This window comes from Anastrepha obliqua, chromosome 1 (genome assembly GCF_027943255.1).
Source record: "Anastrepha obliqua isolate idAnaObli1 chromosome 1, idAnaObli1_1.0, whole genome shotgun sequence".
Classification (NCBI taxonomy): domain Eukaryota; kingdom Metazoa; phylum Arthropoda; class Insecta; order Diptera; family Tephritidae; genus Anastrepha; species Anastrepha obliqua.
The window spans coordinates 161,775,640-161,801,588 of record NC_072892.1 but is presented as its reverse complement, the minus strand read 5'-3'; the positions used below and the strand labels follow the sequence as shown (position 1 = coordinate 161,801,588).

Below are 25,949 nucleotides of genomic sequence, written 5' to 3'. Positions count from 1 at the left end.
TTTTATAACGGTGCTTCCAATATCTTTTGAGACTTCGGTCCGGGCTTTAGATACCGCTCTGTGGATCTTGTTTTTATCAATAACCAGAGTTAACTCTTTGGTAGAAACCAAGCCAACGTCTGCCAAAACCGCCGAAGTTACAGCCGCAGCAGATCGCAACGATAAGCCGTATCTGTCACAGACCTTAGCCACGGTAGGCAACGGCAGTGTGTTTCGATTTGCCGTTGAAGTTGATGGCGCCTCTACTGAGGGCATGCTGGTCGATGATCTCTCTAATATCGGATTTATTTCCAGACAAGATTCACTCATCGCATCTTCATAACAGGCTGAGTCCGAATAGGTTTCTTGAGTAGAACAGAACTTTTGTTGCCCTTGTTGATTCTTCTATTTGTCTCTGCTGTCGTTTCATTAATCTAGTCGTTTCCTTCTTATCAATTCCGCCAATAGCCATTTTCCTGTCATTTCTCTGATCCAACATAAAATTTCTTTCATTGATGGGAACTTTTTTAGGTTTTAAACATGAACAAAATTTGAAAGAAGTGCATTTACAAGCAGCAACGTCGAAGAGTTTTTCTGATAACACTGAGAAACATTTCAGTTTATTTTGATAGCTATCACTTCTTTTGTTTTTGGGGTATCTTTTTAAATGGAGATATTTTTCGAAATGTTGTTTTTGTAATTGAATAATTCGTTCTTTTGTTACGATTGGAATCGAAGCTTTGGTCCAAATATCGCATATTTTTTCAGAAACAATCGCAAATGTATCTGAATTTGATGGATCTTTTCCATTGTACTTCAATTTTAGATCGTGTTTTACGAATAAAATATATTTAATGACGTCCTTTATGGTTGGTAGCTGTCGATCGCCAACTTCTTCGTAAGGTCCCAATATAGCACAAGTAGTTTCACTACGCCTCAAACTCATTATTTAATCCACTTTTAAAAATAAAACAATCGCAACTGCACTTTAACGACACAAGAAACTGAGTGGCTTTGAAGAAAACACTCCCTAGTTAAGGTAAGAAACACTTCGAATTATGTTGAAAATTGAGGGTATTTGCAGGTTGAAACCTAGCAAAGATTTAGTGATTGGGAACTTGTCAATGCATGTGAATTAAAATATTATGTTTACATTATACTTGAATGTAATAAAAAAGTTAATATTTTTGTATATTCAATTCAGTTCAGCGAAATTAAAAAATGCGAAAAATTACAAAAAAAGGTAAAATATTCTAAAGTTTGAAGATCGGTAGAGACCTGAAGATATAATTTCATTTTTATTTAAAAATTATTTTTGGAATCTACAATTAATTACACAAATTTTAAGAGGTCTTGCGTTTAGAAAAACTAAAAAAAAATATTTCGGGACATCCTAACGTACACCCATCCTATTGTCTATGGTGCCAATAGTACCATAATCTGTTATAACACCTGTGATGACGGTAGAAGTTGATCTACCGAATCCAAGCAGACATTTTGTCCCTTTAAGATTCAGTTTTGTCCATAGCGCTTTGGAAAACCTGCAGTTAGCAGTCAGAGATCACCTTCTATTGGTTTCCGCGAATGTGCTCAAGTCAATCGCAATGTACAGTTCGTTTAGAGGAATGCTTATGTCCTCTCCCTCTCGCTGAAGATCCAGCTCAGAGCCTTTCTTTGCACACTCATCCGCTCTTTCATTTCCCTCCACTTCCCAATAAAATGCGGTGTTGTGTTGTTGGATGAGCGAAAGCGACCTTCTTCATTCTGTAGCATATCTCGAATTGATGTGCGCTGAAGCCAGTGCCTTGATGACTCCTTGACTAGCAACCAAAATGGTAAGGCTTGCTGGAGGGAAGTCCATCAGTCTTATCGTTTTTGCTGCTTTGTCGATAGCATAGATCTCAGCTTGGAAGACGCTACACCGGTCCGAGAGTATAAAGGAGCAATTTAAGGATAATTGTTTTATATTCATCGCTGAGAGTGCTTGTGCATCCACCAACAGCAATTTACGGCCAGTAATCAGGTTCACACGGAAGGTATTCTGCAAGTATTTAGAAGTGATGTGCATCCAAATATTGGGTATTTGAGTAGCGTAGCTCACCTGATATTGTGGATAACCATATTGACGTATCCACTTGCAGACATCCGCATTGGTCCAATCGTGAACATTCGGCAACGACAATGCATCCACTACTCTCGCAGCTAAATTGAGTAGCGTTTCGGGTGTCACTTGAAACACAATGGGCACACTATTCTGCTCAAAACCAACACGTTGCGGAAATATTGAAGGACTACGGAATTTGTAGGTATCCAGCGGATGGATTTTTCGTTGTTTTTTAAGCTTGGTTTTCACAAATTTTTCATCCGACAAATGAAATATGCCACGTGTGTCGAAGGAAGTTTTCTTCATACTCGTATTAACAATAATTTGGTGTAAGAGTTAGTTTTAGCGTCGAAAATAAAAACCTGACAGAGTACCGAAGGAAAGTTGTATTGATCGAAAAGCTTGAGCTTCAGACAGACTGATAAAAACCGCTCCTATGGAGATGTAAATCCCTATATTTAACCCGTAATGAGTTTGCGAGGTTTCCTATCACGTGTGAGTGTTTGAAAAAGTGTAATTGAGTAAAGTATTGAAATGAAATGAATGACTCAATGTGTCATAAATAAAACTAGATTTTTGTAGAAACACAAGTGTATGGACATACAAGGTGGCTCAAAATCATAGATATGAAAGGGAGCTACGCATTTCGAACATAAAGATTAGTGTGCCCTCGGGGCTGATTTGAGCGTAGTGCATTTCTTTCCGTCATACCAGATCGCCATGGTTTCTTCTTCTTACCGAGTTGGCATCGCAATCGAGCAGTAGATGCGTTGACGACTCTGAAGCGATTTTCTCATACACGGACCATGCCGGCTCGGTACGCTTGGATTATGCTCGATATTTCTCTGAAACCTATCCTGTCAGTTGACAGAATCACGTAGGCAATGAGTAGTTTTCCCCCCTTAAATCTCCTGGTTCTGACTATATCTTGCTTGTGATGCTTCAGAAAACAAGTTCCTTGGCGATTCCTGTCCTGAAAGAAATCTACATGGCGTGTATCACTTTTAATCACGTCCCCGCCAACTGGAAGAAAACGAGGGTAATTTTCATATCCAAGGCAGATAGAAAGGGTCACAACTCGGCCAATGACGTTAGGCCTGTAAAACTTATAGACTCATTTATTCTAAAGGTGTTTGAGTGATTGATTGATTATCATATCCACAGGGTGGTGTTCTTTTGCTCCTACTTTGGGTAGTTGCTAATGACGAAGTTCAGAAAATGTAACATAAGGATGAGGTTAGGGCGTGTATGCATACGCCGATGGCTAGGTTCTAATGCTATCGCGACCGTTTCCCTCAGTTATGTTTGAGATTTGAAAAGGTCACTCACTGGCTGTACTCAGTCGCTGGGCTGCCACTTGCGGCCTCCGTGCCAAAATATAAACCTCCACCCTTTCAACTTCCCAAATTAAACAACCACGTTCTCCCGATTTGTCAATTTTAAAGCCTGGCTTGGTGGCAAGCTCTTCGGAAGGGCTATAATATCACTAATCTGGGTAGGGTGCAAAGGACTGCATATATTGGCATTACTGGGCTATGTAGACTTTGCCCCAGTGCGCTGAATGTCCTTTTACACTTACTTCCCATCGACTTTCACGCTATTTCCATCGCAGCTCAAAGAGCAATCAGGTTAAAAGAGATTGGCCTCTGAAGGCAATCTCTCAAGTGGCATGGTAGCATTTTCGGGTAGTTAAAATCGTATTTCTCTGAGCTTTGAACAGATCTCTCTATCCGCAAACTGGAGTTTGAGGGTCGTGCTAGAGCAATCTTTCCAAATAGGCAGGATTGGATCGGGGGGAAAATATGTACCGATGCTGGTACCTCTGCCTTCAGTGACGGCTCCAAGATGGAATCGGGAGTCGGAGCAGCTTTGCTAAATCAGTCAGTTTATCGATCTCCTTTAAACTGCCGAATACTACTAGTGTTTTTCAAGCAGAAGTCTTGCATTTTCTTCGATAGCCAAGCCGAGATCAAGTCTTTGATGACGCCATGGTTCAGAACCAAACCTATCAACTTCTGTAAGGGGGAGATCAAATATCTTGGGTGTGCGGTAATATTTCACTGATCTGGGTTCCAGGACATAGGAACACAAAGGAAAACGAAATTGCTGATGAGCTTGGCAGAAAGGGACCGACCTTTGGCATCTCGCTGACAGTGATTAAAGAGGAATTGTACAACTTATTTCTCAAAAAAGTGCAGCTCTATTTCTTCCTGTGCTATTTCCATAACCAGTACAATAGAAGGAGGGTGCAGAAGGTAACCCCCATTGCTGAAGCTGTGGGAATTTTTCAGAAAAGAATAGGTGAAGATTAATGCCACTGGTTGCTTCTTTCTTTGACAGTCTCGGGCAGTGGACAAACCTAAATCCCATCAATCTGCTCCATTACATTAACGGCTCTGGTTGGCTGTAGATATCTGTCTGCTGGATGTCTCATAATGGTATTAAAACGGTGCTTTAGTGCTACTTGGGGAGTGCCGGAGTGATACTTCAAGAAGTTCACCTACATACCTACCTATCATGCTGGCCATGTACTGTACACTGAAGACTTAATGGTTTTTGCCGAGTCTCCGACCGACATGAAACGACACGGCAATATGAGATTATAGCTTCCAATGGGGCCTTAAAGTTGAATTATCCAAGTCAGAATGTATCGTGTCAGCTAATACGGACGTACGGGTGTACGTTTACGTTGGTGAGTGTGCGCACCATAAGACAGAATATGATTTCAATATGATCTGATGAAAATTTTCGATTTATATTTTAAGAAATATATTGTAAAAAACGACTTCCGAAACCTTTTTATTTAACATTTCATAAAACTGTATATCTAGTAAAAATTTTAGAAATAAATTTCGCATGTAAATACAAAAGTTATTCGCAGGATGAGGCATTTTCGCACTACCCTAGATTGCACTACTACTGCCTTATCTAGTGATAGTGGAAAAAATTGCATTATTCATTGGATGCAATAAAACGCGAGTCTTGAGTTCAAATAAATTCCCAGATCTTTGACCGGTTCTACTGATTTAAGAAGATCACCTGATAGAGTATATGAGTTATTAATTGTATTACGTTTTTGGAAGGAGCCACATGAGAGAATTTATTGAAATTCACGCTAAGACGGTTTCTCTTACACCCAGACATTCGGTGGCAAGCAGCCCATGACCAAGGCTCTGTCGGATATCAAGAACCAATGCAACTATTGAACTCGTCACTACAGGTTTGCACGATAGTCCGCGTCAGTCTCGCAGAGAGAGAGCGGCGGCCCTGGGACCGGGGTGCGTAACAAACATTGAGGAAGGATTCCAGACTTCGCTCTTTCAGCGAGTGGCTGAAGCCTAGCGATTAAAACTTGCCAAAACATTTCTGTGATTTCGAAAGGTAAAGACAATCTTTTGGAGTGGTGAAGTCCATTTTCATTAGATTGGAAGTGTAAGTAAATTTTGCTTTGGTCACATAAAGGACAGAACCCACTATTAAATCATCAACAGTCACTTTACACTTCCAAAGTGGCGGTTTGATAGCTTGATATGGATTGTCAAGCAGTGGAATGATTGGACCATATTTTTATGAAAATCGTTTAGGGCAAGCAATTCATATGAATGGTGTCTCATATCGGCGCAAGAAGAAGCGATTGTTTTCTGCCAATAAAGAGAGGTCTCCTTCTTTCAGTACACACGCAAAGTTTCAGCAAAGCCATAGACGCCATGGCGATACTGCGGGATTCCTGCCCTAAGAAACTGATAATCCGTTTCGGTGTTATATTCTGGTAACCCAGGTCCCCGTCCATAGGGGTAAGGACTTCTTTCTGAGGGATTACCTCAAAAGTTAAGTCTATGAAACAAGTCCAATGACCACCTCACCACTAAAAGCAAATATCGTTCGCGAGGTTATTGACATCCCGACATCACTTTCCAGCGATTGGCATAGAGTACGGAGGCCGGATTCTAAGAGTGTATCCGATGTAACGAACAGTGTTTAAAGGAAGTAATTGAAAAAAAAGAAAAAAATCGGCACTTGTCTTCTTTTCAATAGTTAAAGGAACAAATTTTTATCATTCGTTTTTAATTTAGCCTTTAACTCCTAATTCTGCCACCAGACACCCTGTACTTTGAGGTCAGCTGCGCACTTTAGAATTTTCGAGCGTGAGAAAAAGGAATTTATAAATATCACTGATGAAAATAGTAACCAAACGCGATTCTAGGATATTAGCTCGAGCGACTCCAGAGCTCACATGAAATAAACGAAAAAAGGGTATTTTCAAGTAAAGCAGCGTAGCTCCTTGCAAGTTAGTAAGAGCAAATGCAATCAAGGAACATCGAATGAAAACCGAAGTGAGCTAAATATTCTATGATTTATGTTATTTTTATTATTTATTTCATATTCATATGTTCAATAATAGAAAAATACATTTACTTGTAAAAAGTAATAAAAAATATAAAAATCCAAATATTGGATTTCCTATACGTAAAGAGCTAAAAGCCGTAGGAGCTAAAGCTTTGAAGTATCTCTCAAGGATATGAATTCAAAATATGAAAAAAAATAAATGTATTTGTTTTTGTTATAGTACAATAACATTTGCGATAAAATTGTTGCAATTAGTTGAACAGCTTCACCTCACAGAGAGATAAAGATGGTCGATTCTAAAATCATTTGCTTGTTCTCTCTGTTGGTAATCTCGTATTATTTACCCTCTTCTTACAACGGCCATTTATGTTAGTAGCTTTGCTGTAGACGCACTTAACGGCTCTTGGATGAGAGAATAGTAGTTCTTAGCTCCTCTGATCCTGTTTAAGTTGAAACCTTCAAATCGGCCGTCGGAAGAAAAAACATTCGCGCAGTTACGAACTTCGGACGTTGGTAGATACATTTCTGGTCCTGATGAATTGCTGACAGAATCTGGTATTTATAATAGAATCTGCGTGTGCACGAGTTGTTCAAGTGGTTTTGTTGCCGCCGAAAGCCATATGACTTTATTTAACAAAAAAAAAAAAATTAAAAAAAAATTTTTTGTTTTTAAATTCCTCCTATTTCTGCATCTATTTAAGTCTCGCTGTTATTGTAGAAAATTGAGAACCCCTATGGGCTGCAATGCTAATGCTTTCATGGGCGAATAACCTATCATTTCGTTTATCATATTTATGCGGAAATGAATGCTGCAAGCAGCTCAGAACTTCATTGAATTTGTAAAAGTTGTACGGCCAGTTGCATGTGCAGGGCGGCGGCAAACATTTGGCGCCACAAACACTTTGCGTAATTGTAACTGACTTGCGATCTCGCGTCAATGATTGCAGTATCGTCGGTTTCTGAGGAAGTGCATCTGCACATTGACAAGGTGACCGGCAAATGCATCGCATTTTTGGTTTAGGACTAGCAGGAGGTAGTGTCTTTCCTGTCTTGCAGGGATACAGCTTGTAGCGTGGCGCGCCACCTATCAATTCAACGGCATCGTGTCGACCGGACAACCAACGTTCAAGCAAATCCCAGTGAGAAGTGGGCTTACTTCTCTCTCGCAACAATTGAAGTTGGCGCCAGAGATCAGAGCGTCGGACAGCCTCATAACTCGGTCTGATCGATACCTTAAACAATTTAAAGAGTTCATAATAATATTCAGGAGGCAAAGAAATGCTTCGCATATATTTCGTCATCTCATAGAAGAATAGCTGACGAATACCGTAGGCGATGTGCTTGACTTCATTGAACTCTTTTATATTCATCGCTGAGAGTGCTTGTGCATCCACCAACAGCAATTTACGGCCAGTAATCAGGTTTACACGGAAGGTATTCTGCAAGTATTTAGAAGTGATGTGCGTGCAAATATTGGTATTTGAGTAGCGTAGCTCACCTGATATTGTGGATAACCATATTGACGTATCCACTTGCAGACATCCGCATTGGTCCAATCGTAAACATTCGGCAAAGGCAATGCATCCACTACTCTCGCAGCTAAATTGAGTAGCCTTTCGGGTGTCACTTGAAACTCAATGGGCAGGTTATTCTTCTCAAAATCAACTGATTGCGGAAATACTGAAGGAATGCAGAATTTGTAGGTATCCAGCGGATGGATTTTTCGTTGTTTTTTAAGCTTGGTTTTCACAAATTTTTCATCAGACAAATAAAATAAGCCACGTGGGTATTCCCCGAAAGTCCTTCTCATATTAATCTAGTTTATTCTCTGGTAGTTTTAGTGTATTAGATGATAAAAACTTGGCAAAGTATCGAAGGAAAGTTGTATTGATTGAAATGCTTTAGCTCCAGACGGAATAATAAAATGCGCAGCTATGGAAATGTAAACTGCTTTATATAGTATAAAACAATAATATTTTTGAGATGAAAGGAAACTTCAAAAAGCACTCGGATGTGTTTGAAAAATTTTCATACATAAAATTAGATTTTTGTAGAAACACAAGTGTATGTGTTGGGTCGGGTTATAAGCTCATAGCGTTTTTATATATTTTTTAATTTTACGATTTGTTTGCTGTTTGGCAAAGGGTAAGTGCCCATGCGATAGAATTCTTTTTTCTGCTCTACAAACTTAAGTTAATTGTATTTTTGAGTTAATTAACTTTTATTAGTTTTGAGACTTAGAAATGGAATGCCCAGGAGACAAAAGTCAACATTTACGACACCTGCTCTTCTTTGCTTTTCATCGAGGTCAAAAAGCTGCCGAATCAGCTCCGGACATATGCGACGTCTGTAGAGAAGGGATCATAGGCGAGTCTATAGCACGGAAATGGTTTGAAAAGTTCAAAATTGGCGACTTTGACGACGATGAGGCATTCGACAGCGGAAGGTCGTCCGACTTCGATGAAGAATGTCTCAAATCACATTTGAAGGAAAACCGAAGTCGTAAATTGACGGAAAAAATTAACTGCGATCATAAAACAATTCTCAATAACCTTCTTTCAATGGGATTTGCCGAAAAATTGGGAGCTTGAGTGCCTCACAAGCTCAGCGAAAAATACAAGGAAAGTCGCCTTCAAATTGCTTCTCAGCATCTCGTCTGGCATTGAGGAATACGTGGTTATAAACAGCAGTTTTTCTACCGAAACTTCACGGGAGGTGAGAAATGGCGCCCATACATCAATATGAAGCAAAGAAAGGGTGGTTGGCTCCAAAAGATACGCCAAAGCCGAGAGTCAAGCCGGATCTTCATCCAAAGATCATCATAATGTGTGTTTAGCGGGACTGGGAGGGCACGGTGCACTGGGAAATGCTCGAAAAGAATGCCACGGTCAACAAGGAGCTTTACACTGCCAGCAAAACCACGTGAATGAGGCTTTTCGACTGAAAAGACCGGATGGACATGGTCAAACCATACTCCTTCACGATAACGCCAGTCCCCATGTTGCACAAGTCGTCAAAGCTGCATTCCAAGAGCTCGAATGGAAGGTCCTTCAGCACACGCCGTATTCTTCGGACTATGTTGCAGAAGTCGTCAAAACTGCATTCCAAGAGCTTTCCTGCTCTCTGTCAAACTATCCAAAAGACGTTACCTTCGTTAGCAAAGAGGTCCTTAAAAACTGTCTTAATAACTTCTTTGACACCAGACCAGGCGATTTTTGCCGATCGACAGCACAAATTGGTTGGTAGGTGGGATGAGGTTGTGTGGCTAGCGAATATATAATTGATTCATTTATTGTTGTAATTATTATTTTTTGTTTAAATAAAAGTCTTCAGTAAAAATGCGACCTATTCCCCGACCTAATAAATGGTTCAATAATACAGAAAATTATTTCTTTGAAATTGAGAAATCTAGGAAGTAAAAATTGGATTTCGCATTAAAATCACGAAGAGCACGTTCAATAGAGGCTTCAGAGCATGTAAAATGGGATAGGATCAGAACATTTTAGTGATCTTGGAACTAATTTCTGAGACACCTTTTGCACACGTTGAGTGCTCTCGATTAAGAATTCAATTACAATATTCGGAAATACTTCAGTTCCCAAGACAAAAGTTGAGATGAGAAAAAACAAATTGCTTATTAATCAGTGTGCTTGTCGTTCTGGCGGGTAGTAAGATCAAATGATTTTGACAAAAAATAACAAAATGGCGGACTTCGTAAGAAAATTGCCTTTTTTAAAAGTGGAAATCGGACTACAAAATGGAAAGTTAAGGACGAAATAAATTAAATCTACTACCCGCCAGAATTATTAATGTGTAGAAAAACATATCTAAATATCAGCTCAATCCGTTTGATAGACAATTTGTTTTCACGACGGGCATCCGGAAAAACGTTGTTTTGAGAAAAACGCGTTTAAAGTTTTAGCAATTGAGCCGCGCAAGTGCGTGCCGCCCTCATGTATGTGCTATAATTTCGTCAATATTTCGAATTTCGGTCTAAAATTTGTACAGTATATTACCAATATATCGCACTTTCAAAATATGTAAAAAACCGAAATTCGAAATTTTCAAAATAAGTTACCAGACTACTACCTTAAAGGCCACAGTGAAAGTTCTGTCGTTTGTTCTGAAAAATTTGTGCTTACTGTACAGTTTGGAGCGCATTAAATAGCTCGAATGACTACTCGATATTTATATCGATGGGCACACATAAAATTGCCCAAAATTCGCCTCAAAAGTAAGCTAAAAATGGCATCTAACAAATGTCAAAAATTACAACAAACCTAAATCTACTTAAATGTGGATACTAAAACTATTTTCTCGCCAATTCTTACAACTGAAAAATACTGAATTAAATTTTCGTATAAGCAGTTAAACTTTCACACATTGCTGTGCCTGTCAGAGGTGCCATAAATTTCCTTTTTGTATGAACTCGACTTCTACAGTTCGCTTCAGGCTAAACCCAGTCTTCCTCTCCCTCAAACTGTGGCAGAAAAACGCTAAAAGAAAAAAATAATACAAATACGAAAAGCTCAATGCTGCGTCAGCAAGCATTTCTTGAATTGTTCTCCTGACACTTGTTTTTGCTTCTTAGAATTGCACTGCGTTTGTTGCTGTTGAAGTTTCTGTGGATTGGGGCATCCTTGTGATAGCCGCATTGAGCGAAAGTGGTAAGTTGCAAGTGCTGGAGATCGATTAGTTTCATATGGAAGTGTGAGTTGGCACTTGTGCAGAGAAAAGCCATACATATTTACAAGTGTACACATATACTTGTATTGCAGTTGGTTGAATGTGCATGTGTGTGTGTGTTAGATTGCTAAAGTGCAAGTGCAAGTGCCGTAGTGCCTCTTTGTTCAACTCAACATTTAGAGCGTGAAAAATGGCTAATAGTTGGTGAAGAGGCAAATACTTACATGTACACACATACATGCATACATCCGTTACCTTTACTAGTGTATAGCGATAGTGACAAATCAGCACTTGACTGTTGAAAGTTAGTTCAAAGGAGTTTGCATTTCACTGAACTTGACGAAATGGAGCGAATTAAAATTATTTTGCTCCTAGCAGGAGCAACTAATCCATAATTAGCAAAATCACAAACTTTCAATGAAACTTTAATGTTTGTGCACCCCAAATCTACACTTATTTTTCGATCGCATTTCAACGGCTTTGGAATATATCCCGTCTTTTTTTATATTAAGTTCACACCAAAAGTCGATATATAAGAAAGTATTAAAGCGGGTGTTTCTTAAGAGCTTGAGAATGATAATATAAATCAAAAATGTTGCTGGAATGATTTTTTTTTTTTTACTTTAATCTGGCAGATAATTTCAGGGCATTTATTTTTCGATTAAAATGCCGGATATGCCCTTCGCGGCTACGAATTATAGTCCAATTTTTGACAACATTTTCCCATACATTTGAATAATAAATCGAAATGAGCCCAAAAACGGGACGCAAAATACACTCAATCGGCTTCAATTCTTGTACGAGCTATATTACGGCACGTAAGCCAAGATTCTTAAGTAAAATTTTCCACGTAGTCGAAGGACAAAGGCCAACAAGTTAAGAACAACGATGAATCGACATTTCGGCGTTTGCTTCAACGTTTCGCTCTATGAAGTTCGCGAACAGATTTATTTATTTATTTTTTTTTTTTTTCAAAGTAAATTTCTACAATTTGGAAGCCTTAGTGTGGTGTTATACTTGATGGCTTGCCAAACTAATGGTGAAATGGGGGTTCCAAACCACAGGGAGTGGTTTGTATGCATAACGTTGTGGTTTTGCCAATTTTAACGTTTGAATGTCTGGTTTGGTGGGAAGCTCTTCGGGAGGGCTATAATATCACTAAAATGGGAAGGGGCAAGGGGCTGCATATATTGGCATTACCGGCCCTCAAGGTCGTTTTGCAGTTACTTCCCATCGACTTTGACGATGAGCTGTATGAGCCTTACAACGACATAGACATAGTGCAGCAAATAAAGATCCAGCGGCTACATTGGCTGAGTCATGTCATCCGAATGGATACAAACACCCGGCCTCTTAAAGTATTCGATGCGGTACCAGCTGGAGGTAGGAGAGAAAGAGGAAGGCCTCTTCTGCGTTGAAAAGATCAGGTGGAGAAGGACTTGGCTTCACTTAGTGCGTCCAACTGGCGCCGGTTAGCACGAGAAAGAAACGACTGGCGCGCTTTGCTGAGCTCGGACAAAATCGAATAAGCGGTTATCGCGCCATTTAAGAAGAAGAAGCCGTCATGCAAAACGCGGTCAAAGGTCTTCAATTAAAAGCATCATTCTTTTGAGAAAAACGGACTCCATTACTTTAAAGGCAATAGGCTGATGGGCCGATATGATTCGACGTGTTCAGCGTTTTTTCCTGGTTTGATGATCATTTTTACTTGAGCTGGTTTTCATTGAGGGGGAATAAAACCAGATAATGTAATATAATTTTATATTTACGTAAAGGAAATGAGGGTCTTTTTAACACACTTTTATTAGCTCGGGTTGTATGTATGTATGTATGTAACGGAATCTTTGAGCTTAATTTTCCCTGGCTTTTAAAAATCTGATCGACTCGGAACACACAACATAGATGACTAGATGGGAAACTCTTTTTCTCGTGAGAGCGCTGAAAAATGTGCATTTTTTATAACATTTGCTAATATTGGCACACCGATAAAAACATGTATTGGGTATTTTTTTAAACAAAAATTGGGAATTTTTAGTTTCCACACCACCATTGAGGTTAGTATTTAGTGTGCGGTTGTGTAATAGTATATTACTCGTAAACACCTAAATATACTAAAAAGAAAAATAGTTAAAAAAAAACTAAAAAACACGCTTTTATTGCTAATGGAACTAAAAAGTAGAAAATAAAAAATAGTTTAAAAAAACTAACAAACACGCTTTTATTGCTAATGGAACTAAAAAGTAGAAAATAAATTTTAATGATAAAGAGAGTAATAGCAAATCGAACGATCAGTCATAGTCAACTACTTCAGAACAGAATTATAACAAAAATTAAGATACAAAAAGAATAATTTAAATTAGTGTTAAAAGCATGGGATGCATTTTGCTTCACTTTCATAACTCTCTGTTGGTTGCCAATAGAATGATTGTAATATTTACTATATCAAGCATCCCACGCTTTTAACTCTAATTTGAATTACTCTATTTGTATCTTAATTTTTGTTATAATTCTGTTCTGAGGTAGTTGACTATGACTGATCGTTCGATTTGCTATTACTTCATTATAGGTCCCTGTGTCATTAAAATTTATTTTCTAAATACTTTTTAGTTGGATTAGCAATAAAAGCGTGTTTTTTATTGTAAATAGTTTTTTTAAACTATTTTTTATTTTAATTTATATTTTTATGGCAATAATCGTTATATTAATATAACCCACTAATCGGCTTTTTTCAGTGGCTGTTAGTTGAGAAGCAACTTTATATGGAAATTTATTAAAGAGTTGTCATAGCCCATGGGAGTGTTTTAATATATTTTGTTTCTAAAATTGCATTCATCATTTCAATTTTCTTTTCATCAAATGCAGCTCTTTTGTGCAAATATGTTGTACATATGTATGTGTATATGTACAACCACATCTATATATACCAGTACGCCCATATGGTTCATAGACATTTATAGTATGTAACACTAGTGACATATGTGTGTATGTATGCAAGCAAGCAAATACATTTGGACGCGTCCGTTTAAGCAATCGATTGCTGCCTTTTTTGTGCCTTGCCTTTTAACGCGTCAATAAACTAGAAATTAACTCGTACAATAAGTGGGGCACTTTTTTTCTTGTCGATAACAACAAACATGGCTCACTTGAATGCCACCACGAAACGGCAATTGAACCTCAAACAAACGCATACAACTGTAAAAATGTTAAAATATGTGGAATTACCTTGTAAAAAATGCGTGTAATTCACGCACCCATATAAATAGTGCTTCTATAAGAGATTAGGAGTACTCCAAAAGTAACTAAAAATGCATGAAACAAATCTGGTCTATTTAATATTACGATGTTCCCGGCCATGACCAGCAAACGCCAGCTGTGCATTATTTCTCAATAACACATGAAACACCTACGAGGGAGCACTTGCGAAACTAATCCAAGGCATTGCCTCATTGTATCGCCATTGCTTAACATTATAAGACTCAAATAATAGACTCAATAAGTGACTTGAACAGAGACCCTAGCAAGCCGATTAAGCTCTTCAAGTCCTCTTGTAAGAGGCGCCAAATTAAGGTAATTAGATATGAGAACTTCAACATAAAATGGATTCCAAGAGCAAAGTGCTCTATTAGGAATATTCACACTTAATTGGATAAGTAGATCTGAATAGAATATGTTCTCGGATATTATATCGCATATGATCTCTAGTGATAAAACATTGCTAAGCATGCCCCTAGGACTGTAAGATGGCAAGGGACTATCAAAATGAAAAGTGTTGAAGAGCAAACGTAAAAACTTTGGTTAAACTCTTAGAATTCTAACAGAATCTGAGGAATATATCGGATTCCAGATAACGGAGACATAATCCAACTTCGACCGGACTAAAACATTTTGTAAGATTTTTCTAGTGAATGGGTCTTTAAAAGCACGATACCATGGCAAAAACGCATATGACTTCGTAATAATAGAGTTAATATGGATAGCGAACGTAAGAAATGAGTCAAAAATAATACCAAGATCACGAATTTCATTGACTGAGACGAGAGTTAGAATTGAAGCGGAATAAGTTGAGGAAAAGTCATTCATGACTTGGAAAATGTCATGGACAGGAGATTCTGCGAAAAAGTTTTAAATCGTCTGAATAGAGTAAATATTGAGAAACCTTGAAACAACGATCAACGTCATTCGTGAAAAGCATAAACAAGTAGTACTCCAGAACTTGACACAACAAATGAAATTCTTTTTGGCAGGTGTGATTTCAGCCATAAAAGGAAAGCCGAGTGAAAGCGTAGGTTTTCAAGATTCCAGAGGAGAATTTTGTGAGAGACCGTGTCAGATGAAAAATATAAAAAAAATACCAGTCTAACGGTTAGACGCGATAGAAGTGAAACCTTCCGTAAAACAAACTGAGAGAGAATGAGACGAAAGCAGCATTAGGAGCGGGATAATTATAGGTTCATTATAATATTGCTATAAAGTTCATATTTTATTTTCTTCATTTTATTATTATTCATCCTCAATGTTTCCAATTTCAACAAATGATACGAGTGGCTTATGATAGCTAAAATATGATATAAATGCTTTGGTTTCGATGTTATCAACATATGTTTGAAATACAGTGTCAATTGTTGTTTTTGATCGTGTTGTCGATTCAGTGCGATTGTTACACATTTTTAAATTGCATGTTGTATTGAGAACGTCAATTAAAGGAACCGCTGTGTCCAATGCAAAATTTACGTTAAAATCGCCACTTAAAATCATTGGAACTTTATTGTAATCTTTTCTAAGTATCCGCAATACTTCTGGTGTATACTTTATTAAATTTTCGTGAATGAATTCCGTGATGCTATTTATTGATTTTTTTTTCTGTCGATACTCACGACACTTTTCTGCATTATTTTTCGGCATAATTGCGGTAAATATTTAAAAATGAAAATATTTACGAATATAAAAATACACACGCGGTTGCTATTATGAGCGTCCCCAGCAAAACCTGCGTGACCGAAACTCTAACACAATTACATTTTTTTGATATTACAAACACATATGCACGCAGGTTTTCCTGGGGCGTGACCGAAACTCTAACACAATTACACATATGCACTCGTATTTGTTTGAATATCGACTTTTTTTTTTGGTTCTCCGTCACCTTTGGAAAATGTGTAAACAGTAAGCAAACTTTATTCAAATATTTTCCCTCATTTTTGCATCAGTAAAATTAAACAAACGCCGTAGCCGAATGGGTTGGTGCGTGACTACTATTCAGAATTCACAGAGAGAACGTCAGTTCGAATCTCGGTGAAAACACCAAAATTAAGGAAAACTATTTTTCTAATAGCGCTCACCCCTCAGCAGGCAATGGCAAAACACCGAGTGTATTTCTGCCATGAAAAAAAGCTCCTCATAAACATATCATAAAATAAAATAAAATAACTGTATAAAAAAAAATTTTTTTTTTCTTGTAATTCGAACCAAGGATTTTGGATCGGAAGCTCACATTGCTAGTCGCTCGGCTACCGCGCCATGCTGTCGGTGCTGGCCTAAAAGTTATTTAGTTCGTCGCTACGTTTATATCAACATATAATATAACGCTTCGTAGCCAAGAGTGTCGCTTTTTTCGTTTCACTTTTTCTCAAATCACTCCCAACGATTCTAAAGAAGTTTTCACTTCAAAAATGTTTACCGCCAAGTGCTTTCAAAAAATCGATGTACGAAGCGTGTTCAAAAAATAATGTCAATTTTCATTTTACTCAAAAAATATTAATTTATTCATCAATCTCTATTTTACCTCCTTCAAAGTAGTCCTCCTCAGAGATAATACTTTTGTGACAGCATTTTTTCCAATCCTGGAAACAGTTCTGATATTCATTGTTTGGTATGTCCTTGAGCTCTCTCAGCGATTCTGTTTGTATCTCCTCAATCGTCGCAAAAAGCCGTCCTTTCAAGGGTCTCTTCAGTCTTGAGAACAAGAAAAAGTCACAGGAGCCCAAATCTGGTGAATACGGTAGCTGAGGCATTATAACGTCAAATAATCTCTCACAAGCAATGGTGAGTGAGCAGCTGCATTATAATGATGCAAGAGCCATGCATTTTTTTCCACAATTCCGAACGTTTACTTCGTGTTTCTTCACGTAAACACGGACTAACTTCAAAGTATATCTACGACCTTGTGGTAAGAACTCCTGATGCACTACGCTATGGTAATCGAGGAAAACAATGAGCAAAGCCTTGACATTTGATCCAACTTGGTTTGCTTGTTTTGGTCTTGCATCTGCTGGACTCTTCCATTGCGATGATTCGGCTTTGGTTTCGATATCATAACCATACGAGTATACCCATGATTCGTCACCAGTTATGACACTTTTACGCAAATGTGAATCATCGTTGACGTCATTTAGCAATTCCTGAGCGATGCTCATGCGACGTTGTTTTTGGCAAAAATTCAGCAGCTTTGGAACGAACTTCGCTGCCACACGCTTCACGCCCAAAATTTAAGGAAAGATTGCATGGCATGTGACAAGCGATATGCCGATGTGCCGACATCCTCAGCAACTTCTCTAATTGTGATTCGACGATTTTCCATAACAATTTTCTTTACTTGCTCAACATTTTCATCGGTTGTCGATGTGCTGGGGCGTCCAGAGTGAGCGCCGTCATTCACATCTTCTCGATGTTCTGTGAAAAGCTTGTTCCATTTTTTTAATCAGAGTACTTTCACCGCTGTCCACCTTTGGTGTATTTTTGAGCACTTAATTCCATTTTTTACAAAAAATTGGATGCAACTTCTTTGATCCAGTTTTTTCGATATCAGAAAATCGCCGAACACGCAAAACACTTCTCTTAATTATATCTCTCACAAACAAACTAAACCTGCTATGTTGCTAAAACCGTGAATATACCTTCGAGACGAGTGAACCAACATAAAAAAAGAAATAATAATCGAAAATCGAATGCACGTATCCCGTGAAATTTGAAAATTCACCTTATTTTTTGAAAATACTTCGTATATAGTGCCAATATGAGACTTACTCGTAAACCCAGAGCCATGCAACTGCTCAACTGCAACTCAGAGTAGCAACAGCTAAATTTGTAACATTAGATCGTACACCAACAAGCCCATGCTGACAAGGATCAGTTCATCCTCTGATAGCAAATGTTAGCTTTTCCTTGCCCATTTCCACAAAAACTTTTTTTTACATTAAGGATTTTTTATATGGAGTCTTATTTTGTTTTTATTATCTTCCTCTTAAGATTTTTCTAATTAATTATCAAAAAATATACTCACTTTGAAGATAAACCTTCACTCCAGGCCACACATTTTACAGCGCGCAATTGTTCCAAAGCAATAAACATCGGTTAAGATCGTAAAAACACGAGCACTTGTCGCATAGCTGTAAGCTGGTGTGTTGAGCTGAATTGGTCCATGTCGGCATTACTTAGGACCACATTGCATACTAGTGTAATGTGACTGAGCAAAAATGGACTGCATAGACCAACAATTTTTGCATTTTATGAGCTATGCGTTTATTTGAATCCACACACTTGCACATACCGATGCCCTATTATGCGTTTATCTGTATTTATATCCAAGTGGAATTACTGACCGTTGCGGCTACGAAAGCCACAACGAGCCATTTAGTTAGCAAATCAAGCATTCAGTCAGCCAGTCAGTGAGTCAATCAAGCGCTTCAGCAGTTGATCAGCCAATAAGAAACTAAAAAAAGTTTGCAAAAAGAATGAACTGGAAAATGCTAAGTATTGTGTGGAGTGCATAAATATGTATGCGTGCATGTGAAAATGAAACTGAAGTAAACTGAGACAAATGTGTACACACACACACACACATACGTAGTTGAAGTTGTATGCTAATACTCACTCTCTAAACGACATTTAAATATTTCAACTACACTAGTTTACTGGTGTCATTGCCCCTGTGGTTACATACACACTTGCACACACACGCACATGTATGTGAAGCTTATAGTGCATACCGTTCATATAGTAAAAGTACAGGTATGTGCGAGAGTATTAGCTTATGTCCACCTGTGCAAAATTAGGTGGCCCCTTTAATGGCTCATCAGCACGCGTACACATACATACATACATACATACATACTTATCCACATGCATATGCGACATTCCCACAGAACTATCGTACATTTGTTTGTTTATGCGCACTTCGGCAATTTACATACCGATTTGATATTTAAATTGCTAGAGAAAATGGCCCGGATGTCCCACGGGCCGATTGGCAGCCAAGTAATCGGTCAACTTTTGAAGTAACTTATTCATACTTGGTTACATATTTATGAACATTAGCATATTGTATATGCATGTGTGTACGTGTGTGTGAATTGTATGTGTGTTTAAAGTCTATTATATAATTCTTATGGTATTTATTGGCGGTAATCAATTGGTGGCATACTGCATAAATTTACTTTTAATGGCAGGAAATTAAAGAACTGAGCTAATTTTGCTAATTTTTGCATAATACTTATGTATGTAGAGTTGTTGTTCGATATGAGGAAATAACCATTTATTTCACGTTTGTGCAGACTTAGTCGGCACGCATATGGTGTCCAAAGTTCAAAATCGCTAGTGGCAGCTATCAGTGAATGGAGTGAATAAGAGATTTTTGATAGTTTTAGCTTTTGATTTCTTGCTTACCATGTAAGAGTAATTTTAGGCCCTAAATGAATAATATATGAGTCCATTGTGAACAAATGACTAGCACTTCAAAAGTTCGATGTGTTTCTCTTCTTTTGAGCGCGCAAATGACATTATGGTTGAAGTGCAAATCTTTCTTACATTCATTCTCTGCACCATAATTTCGGTATATAATCGGTATAGGTATAATATAAAAATAATTCACGTCGTGTTTATTTAAATTTTTTTTTAATTTTCGATAATAAAGAATTTTAAAATATGTACTTAGTAATAAATTTTTTTTTTAATTAAAAATTAATCAAAAACTTTTTACAAAATTGAAAAGAAAATTTAATAAAAAAAATTTTATTAAAAACAAATTTAATTAGTATTTAATTAAATTTTTTTAAATTTTAATTAAAAATTAATCAAATTAAATTATTTAAATTAAATTTATTAAAAATTTAAAATCAAATCACGCGTGACTACTGTTAAACTAAATACAATAAATACTTAATTTTTTCGGTGACATTTCATGGAAGGCTTGCGCCTCAACAACGTTTACAAATCGTACAAATTTGTTATAAAAATCAACGCTGTGAGAAAAGTGTTCATCGCGCGCTGAGGGACCCGAATTTTCTTCAGTGATGTGGCCCACGTCATTAAGCGAAATTACCTCCTCTGTAAGATCGGGTGGAAAAGGACTTGGCGGGCGCCGGTTAGCACGAGAAAGAAACGACTGGCGCGCTTTGTTTAACTCGACCAAAATCACGTTAATGAGTTTTTCAAAACAAAAAAAAGGAGGCTATTCAAAATATAGTATCAAATTTGAGTTTTTGGTTGAATTTAAAACATTCAAAAATAAGAAAATCTGCGAATTTTTAATTGCTTCACACATTTTTTTCTTATTTGAAAATCACGAAAAAAATAACTTAATTGTTGTTCACCTATTCTTTTAATGAGGTTCACGAACACCTCTTTCATAACCTTTATTTATTTTTTTGTCTCACTAAATAAATCCAGCCACCAGAGCCGAATGGGTTGGTGCGTGACTATCATTCGGAATTCACAGGAAGAACGTTGGCTCGAATCTCGGTGAAAAACCAAAATTAAGAAAAACATTTTTCTAATAGCGGTCGCCCCTCGGCAGGCAATGGCAACCCTCCGAGTGTATTTCTGCCTTGAAAAAGCTCCTCATAAAAAATATCAGCCGTTCGGATTCGGCTTGAAACTGTAGGTTGCTCCATTTGTGGAACAACATCAAGACGCACACCACAAATAGGAGGAGGAGGTCGGCCAAACACCCAAAAGAGGGTATACGCGCCAATTATTTATATATATTTTTTATTAAAAATTAATTAAATATATATGAAGGAGAAAGCGTCTTCATTTTTTTAGTGTAATGCTGTGAAATTTTACAGAGGTTTGAAAGGCGAAGTCCAAAATAAACAAAACTGAGCTAAAATAGAAACGACAGGAGCTTTGTTCTGATAACTTCGATAACAAAGTAGTCCCCCCTGGTCTCGATACACTGCACAGTGGCAGATTTGAAGAAAATAGCGGCATAAACTCAAAAAAAAAGTTTTAGCATTGCTATTAAATTAATATTATTTTCACTAAATAAGTGTGTGAAAATAAAAAAATTTTAATTATTCATGCAGCCCCGGCCTTCTGGCAGCCCTGCAAAAGCAGCTGTTTGTGGCACGTGGCTTTTGTGTTGATTTTGCTCAAAAGCTTGTTTAACTTTTAATGCTCCATAATTCGCTTAATAAAATAGCTAGAGGTATTGCTAAATATGGAAAACATAGTTCAAGGTATGTTGATCATTAGGTTAATGTCAAAGAATTTGTACTTGTGTGTTTTGTCTTTCGTTTCGTTTGTTATTGTTGGTATTGTTTGTAGAAGAAACCTAACCTCAACGTTTTGTGATTTGTGGACTAAATGTTACCTGCTTCTCGTTGCTACTTGCAAGTAAGAATGCAATTATTTTCCGTTAAATGTTCTTAAGATGACGCCAATAATTCTGCTTGCGCTTTTTTGCGCTTTTTTAAAATATTTGCTGATATTGCAGACAAGGTAGAGTTCAGTCACAAGGAGTTGCTTCAAATTTGGATTGATAATGGGCGCACAAGTAAAGCGCTTTCTGAGTGGGTGTTTGAAAAGATTAATGAAAATCTTAAGGCAGCTAATAAACTTGAAATAAACAAAAAAATTTCGAACTTTGTCGCTTATATATGCAAGTACATGCCAAAATGCCAAAGAAAAATAGAAAAATTCAAAGAGAAACACCAACAGTTCCTTGATTCAAAAATGACAATACATATTGAAAGAGCTGCTGTGAAAGAGTGTTCCGTTGGTCGTCCACGGCTGACTTACGATGAAGGCAGTAGTCGTTTAAAACGAAAGATAGCTTCAGATATCGCGACTAGTCAAGGGCACAATACAGCAATGCTTTTTCATGCAGCTACCATATGCGCCAAAAAATCAAAATGTAATGAATGTACTGACTGTATTGATTGTTCTTTAAAAGAAAATATTATCAATGTCAAGAGGAAAAGCGATTGCAATCAAAAACCAGTTCAGATGACTGCAGATGAAGCATTAGCATTTTTACTTGAAAATTCTTTCTCCAAAAAGCAGTATAACGCCATTCGAGCCTTAAACCAGAAGCATGGTTGCGACATATTCCCATGCTACGACAACGTTTTTAAAGCTAAATCTGAATGTAGACCCGTCGGAATACAAGCAACAGAAACTTCAGCACAAGTTTCGTTACAAAATATGCTGAACCATACTGCAAAAAGAAGAATTATTTTTCAAAAAGAAGTTTTTGCTCAATTTGAAAGCATAACCGATGTGAAGTTAATCGTCACCTATGGCTTTGATGGATCGACTGGACACAGTTTATACAAGCAACAATTTGAAGAAAAGGTGCAGGACACGCTTGACCAATCTCTATTTGTCACATCAATAATCCCTATAAAGTTATTAGATTCTTTGGGGAGAGTTCTATGGATGAATTCTAAAACTCAATCAGTGCGATTTTGTAGACCACTGAAAATCGAATTCATTAAGGAGAGCAAAGAACATATTTTAGCAGAAAACAATAGATTGAAGGACGAAATTGAAAACTTGAAACCGTACTTATTCAATAATTGGTCTGGGAGAACGGTCTCTGTTTCGTTTGATCTAAATATGACACTTATCGATGGAAAAGTTTTAAATGCTTTAACAGGAACGAACTCGACCCAATCATGTCCAATATGTGGTGCTACTCCTAAAACCATTTTGATGACCACGGATACAAATGCTGAAGTATTTAAGCCAAAGCCTTTTGCTCTGCAATATGGTGTAAGCCCATTACACGCATGGATAAGGTTTCTTGAATTTGCTCTGCATATTTCGTATCGGATAGGAATAAATAAGTGGTAAATCAGAGATCCAAATGATAAGGCTTTTATGGCATCTCGAAAAAAAAATATTCAAGAAAAGCTATGGAAACAAATGGGACTACACGTAGATAGACCAAAACAAAACGGAAGCGGCAATACAAATGATGGGAATACTGCTAGAAGGGCTTTTTCAAATGTTCACTTATTCTCATCTATTTTGAACTTTTATGAGGATATTCTTGAATGCTTTGGGACACTTTTGATTGCAATCTCCTGTGAATATGAAATATGTCCACAAAAGTTCCAGAATTTCTGTACGAAAGCTTCAGACTTATACATGGCAAAATATCCTTGGTATCCAATGTCGCCGACGGTTCACAAAATATTGGTTCATGGATCCCAAATTATTGCTCCTTCTTCAGTTCCAGTTGGATGCTTAGGAGAAAATGCTTCGGAGAGCCGAAACAGGTTTTACAAACGGGATAGACTGTCGCATTCTCGAAAAAACAGTCGCATTAATAATTTAGTAGATGTGTTTCACCGAGCCATTGATTCATCAGATCCCCTACTTTCAAGTAAATATTTTTTGGATAAATACAACAACCACAATTATAAAAAATTGCCGTCAAAAGTACTCGAACTTCTCGCTAAACTCAATGTGAAAACTGACGACGAAAATCTCGCCTTAGTAGATATCGAATATGAATCAGATTCAGATTCTGATTATAAACCCTTAGATGCATATTCATATGAGCTCGAAGCAGAAGAATATTAAATAAAAGCGATATTTTAAGTAAAAAATTAAATTTTTTTTATATGAGTTATATGGGCGGTATGAGTGGGCGTGGCCTGATACGTTTGAAACTTTTTCCAATTTTTCTATATACAAATACAATCACGTGTACCAAATTTCAAGTCCTTACGGACAGTATTTTAATTTATGCCGCTATTTTCTTCAAATCTGCCACTGTGCACTGTTTTGCGCGATCTAAAAGCTTTTCGAAAAAGTGTTTCAGGTCATTGACCGGAATCCGGAATGTCCTTCAGGATGTCGGTAGAAGCCTTTTGGATAACCTCTACGGACGCAAAATGTTTTCCTTTCATAGCCACATTCAATATACCGAATAGTTAGAAGTCACAGGGAGCCATATCAGGCGAATACGTTGAGTGATTGATGGCTAAAATTCGATTTCTAGTCACAAGAGTGAATCGATGAGAAGGTGCATTATCATGCAATAAGCGCCAGTTTCCTTCGTGGTATTCAGGGCGAATTCGATCAATACGATGCAACAAACGCTTCAAAACTCCAAGATATAAAGTTGCATTCACTGTTTGGCCCATTGGCATGAACTCCTTGTTCACAATTCCCTTGGAATCGTAAAAACAAATGAGCAGCGACTTCATTTTTGATTTCTCGATTTTTTGGGTGGCGGCTCGTCTGAGGCCTCCTATTCCACACTTTGACGCTTAGTTTCAGGTTCATGTTGGAAACATGGAAACGTTTCATATCCAGTTACAATGTTGTTAAGGAAGTTCTCGTCATTTCTCGCCTCTTTAATGAGGTCTTTCGAATGTTGAATTCTGAGCAATCCTTGGTCCTCAGTTAACTTCTGCGGAATGAAACGTGCACAGACGTTTCGTAAGCCCAAATCATTAGTTAAACTGCGATAAATCAATGTTTCGGAGACATTCAACTCCGATTCCATGAATTTCAACGATGATTTCAGTTCATTTTTGATAAATTTACGAACATCTTCGATGGAGTTTTCGGTGATTATTGATTTTGCGTGGGCCGTATGTTTATTGTCCTCATTTATATCCTCACAACCATCGCTGAAACGTGTAAACCACCCATGAACTCTGGAACGAGGTAGTCAATCAGCGCCATCAACTTTTTGCATCAGTTCATATATTTCGATTAACATTTTACCGATTTTAAAACAAAATTTGGTATTAGCTCTTTGATCGATACTCATTTTGTACCGAGAACACAAACATACTGACACTTTAGACGCAATAACTTCGCTTACACTGACGCACTAACCCATTGAAAAGATGGTGCCATCAAAAATGTTTTTATGACGTCAGTCTTGTTTATTTTGGACTATGTATGTACATACGTACATAAAATTTGTTCATTTATCAACGCCAAAATCATTTTGTCAACTCAAATTCTTAGAAAATTAAATTGAATTAAGTTTGTTATAGTTTCTGGTAAATTAATAGTAATTCCAAAATCTTCATGCAACAGTAATAAAGAAGGCCATAATTGCTTAATTTTATTTATTAATTAGATAATTCAATTATTTTCGAATGAGACAATAAATATTTCCAAGTACATACATACATATATACATAATAAATAGCTTTCTGTCATAAAATGCAAAATACAAAAGGCAAAACGGTAAGATAATCAAAGCCGCCCAAACCAAGTAAGTAATTTAACTTTAAGTGTAGATAAGTTTTCGCAAGTGGCACATTTCATTTTCCAATTTATTGGAGTTCATTGAGCAACAGGTAGCTATCAGTTGTTGTTGTGTGATATTCGGTGTCAATGTGGCATATTATTTGTATGGCAGCTATTACCTTTGCTACATTCACAGACGAAAGCCATAACCAGCCGCCACTTATTTAAAATTGATTAATGATCCTATTATTAAGATTTGTTTCATTTGACGCAGCAACCAATGTAGCAGCGCGACAGACGGACAGTTGGAATTGTGACTGATTTGCAACAAGAATAAGAAGTCAAAATCAATTATGATTTATGGTGGCATCAACATTTGGCCGACACTAGGCAT

General features: G+C 37.3%; 2 protein-coding genes across 2 annotated transcripts; both read right to left on the bottom strand.

Annotated features, from left to right (window-relative positions):
* Positions 1-1,422: 1,422 nt before the first annotated feature.
* LOC129253355 (uncharacterized) lies at positions 1,423-2,617 on the bottom strand. Its single transcript, XM_054891700.1, has 2 exons — positions 2,081-2,617; positions 1,423-2,020 (listed from the first exon to the last, which is right to left on the bottom strand). Exons 1-2 carry the CDS (start codon positions 2,387-2,389, stop codon positions 1,739-1,741), a joined length of 591 nt encoding a protein of 196 aa, XP_054747675.1. The 5' UTR covers positions 2,390-2,617; the 3' UTR covers positions 1,423-1,738.
* A 4,254-nt stretch (positions 2,618-6,871) lies between these two features.
* Positions 6,872-8,385, bottom strand: LOC129239274 (uncharacterized). Its single transcript, XM_054874664.1, has 2 exons — positions 7,929-8,385; positions 6,872-7,869 (listed from the first exon to the last, which is right to left on the bottom strand). The coding sequence occupies exons 1-2, from the start codon at positions 8,238-8,240 to the stop codon at positions 7,123-7,125; spliced, it is 1,059 nt and encodes a 352-aa protein (XP_054730639.1). The 5' UTR covers positions 8,241-8,385; the 3' UTR covers positions 6,872-7,122.
* Between the last annotated feature and the right edge of the window lie 17,564 nt (positions 8,386-25,949).

Excerpts from the sequence above, each read along its gene's own strand:
- LOC129239274 (XM_054874664.1), bottom strand. The coding sequence starts at position 8,240 with ATGAGAAGGACTTTCGGGGAATACCCACGTGGCTTATTTTATTTGTCT. Across the intron at positions 7,870-7,928 it reads ATGGTTATCCACAATATCAG|AATACCTTCCGTGTAAACCT; the intron begins GTGAGCTACGCT and ends AAATACTTGCAG.
- LOC129253355 (XM_054891700.1), bottom strand. The coding sequence starts at position 2,389 with ATGAAGAAAACTTCCTTCGACACACGTGGCATATTTCATTTGTCGGAT. Across the intron at positions 2,021-2,080 it reads ATGGTTATCCACAATATCAG|AATACCTTCCGTGTGAACCT; the intron begins GTGAGCTACGCT and ends AAATACTTGCAG.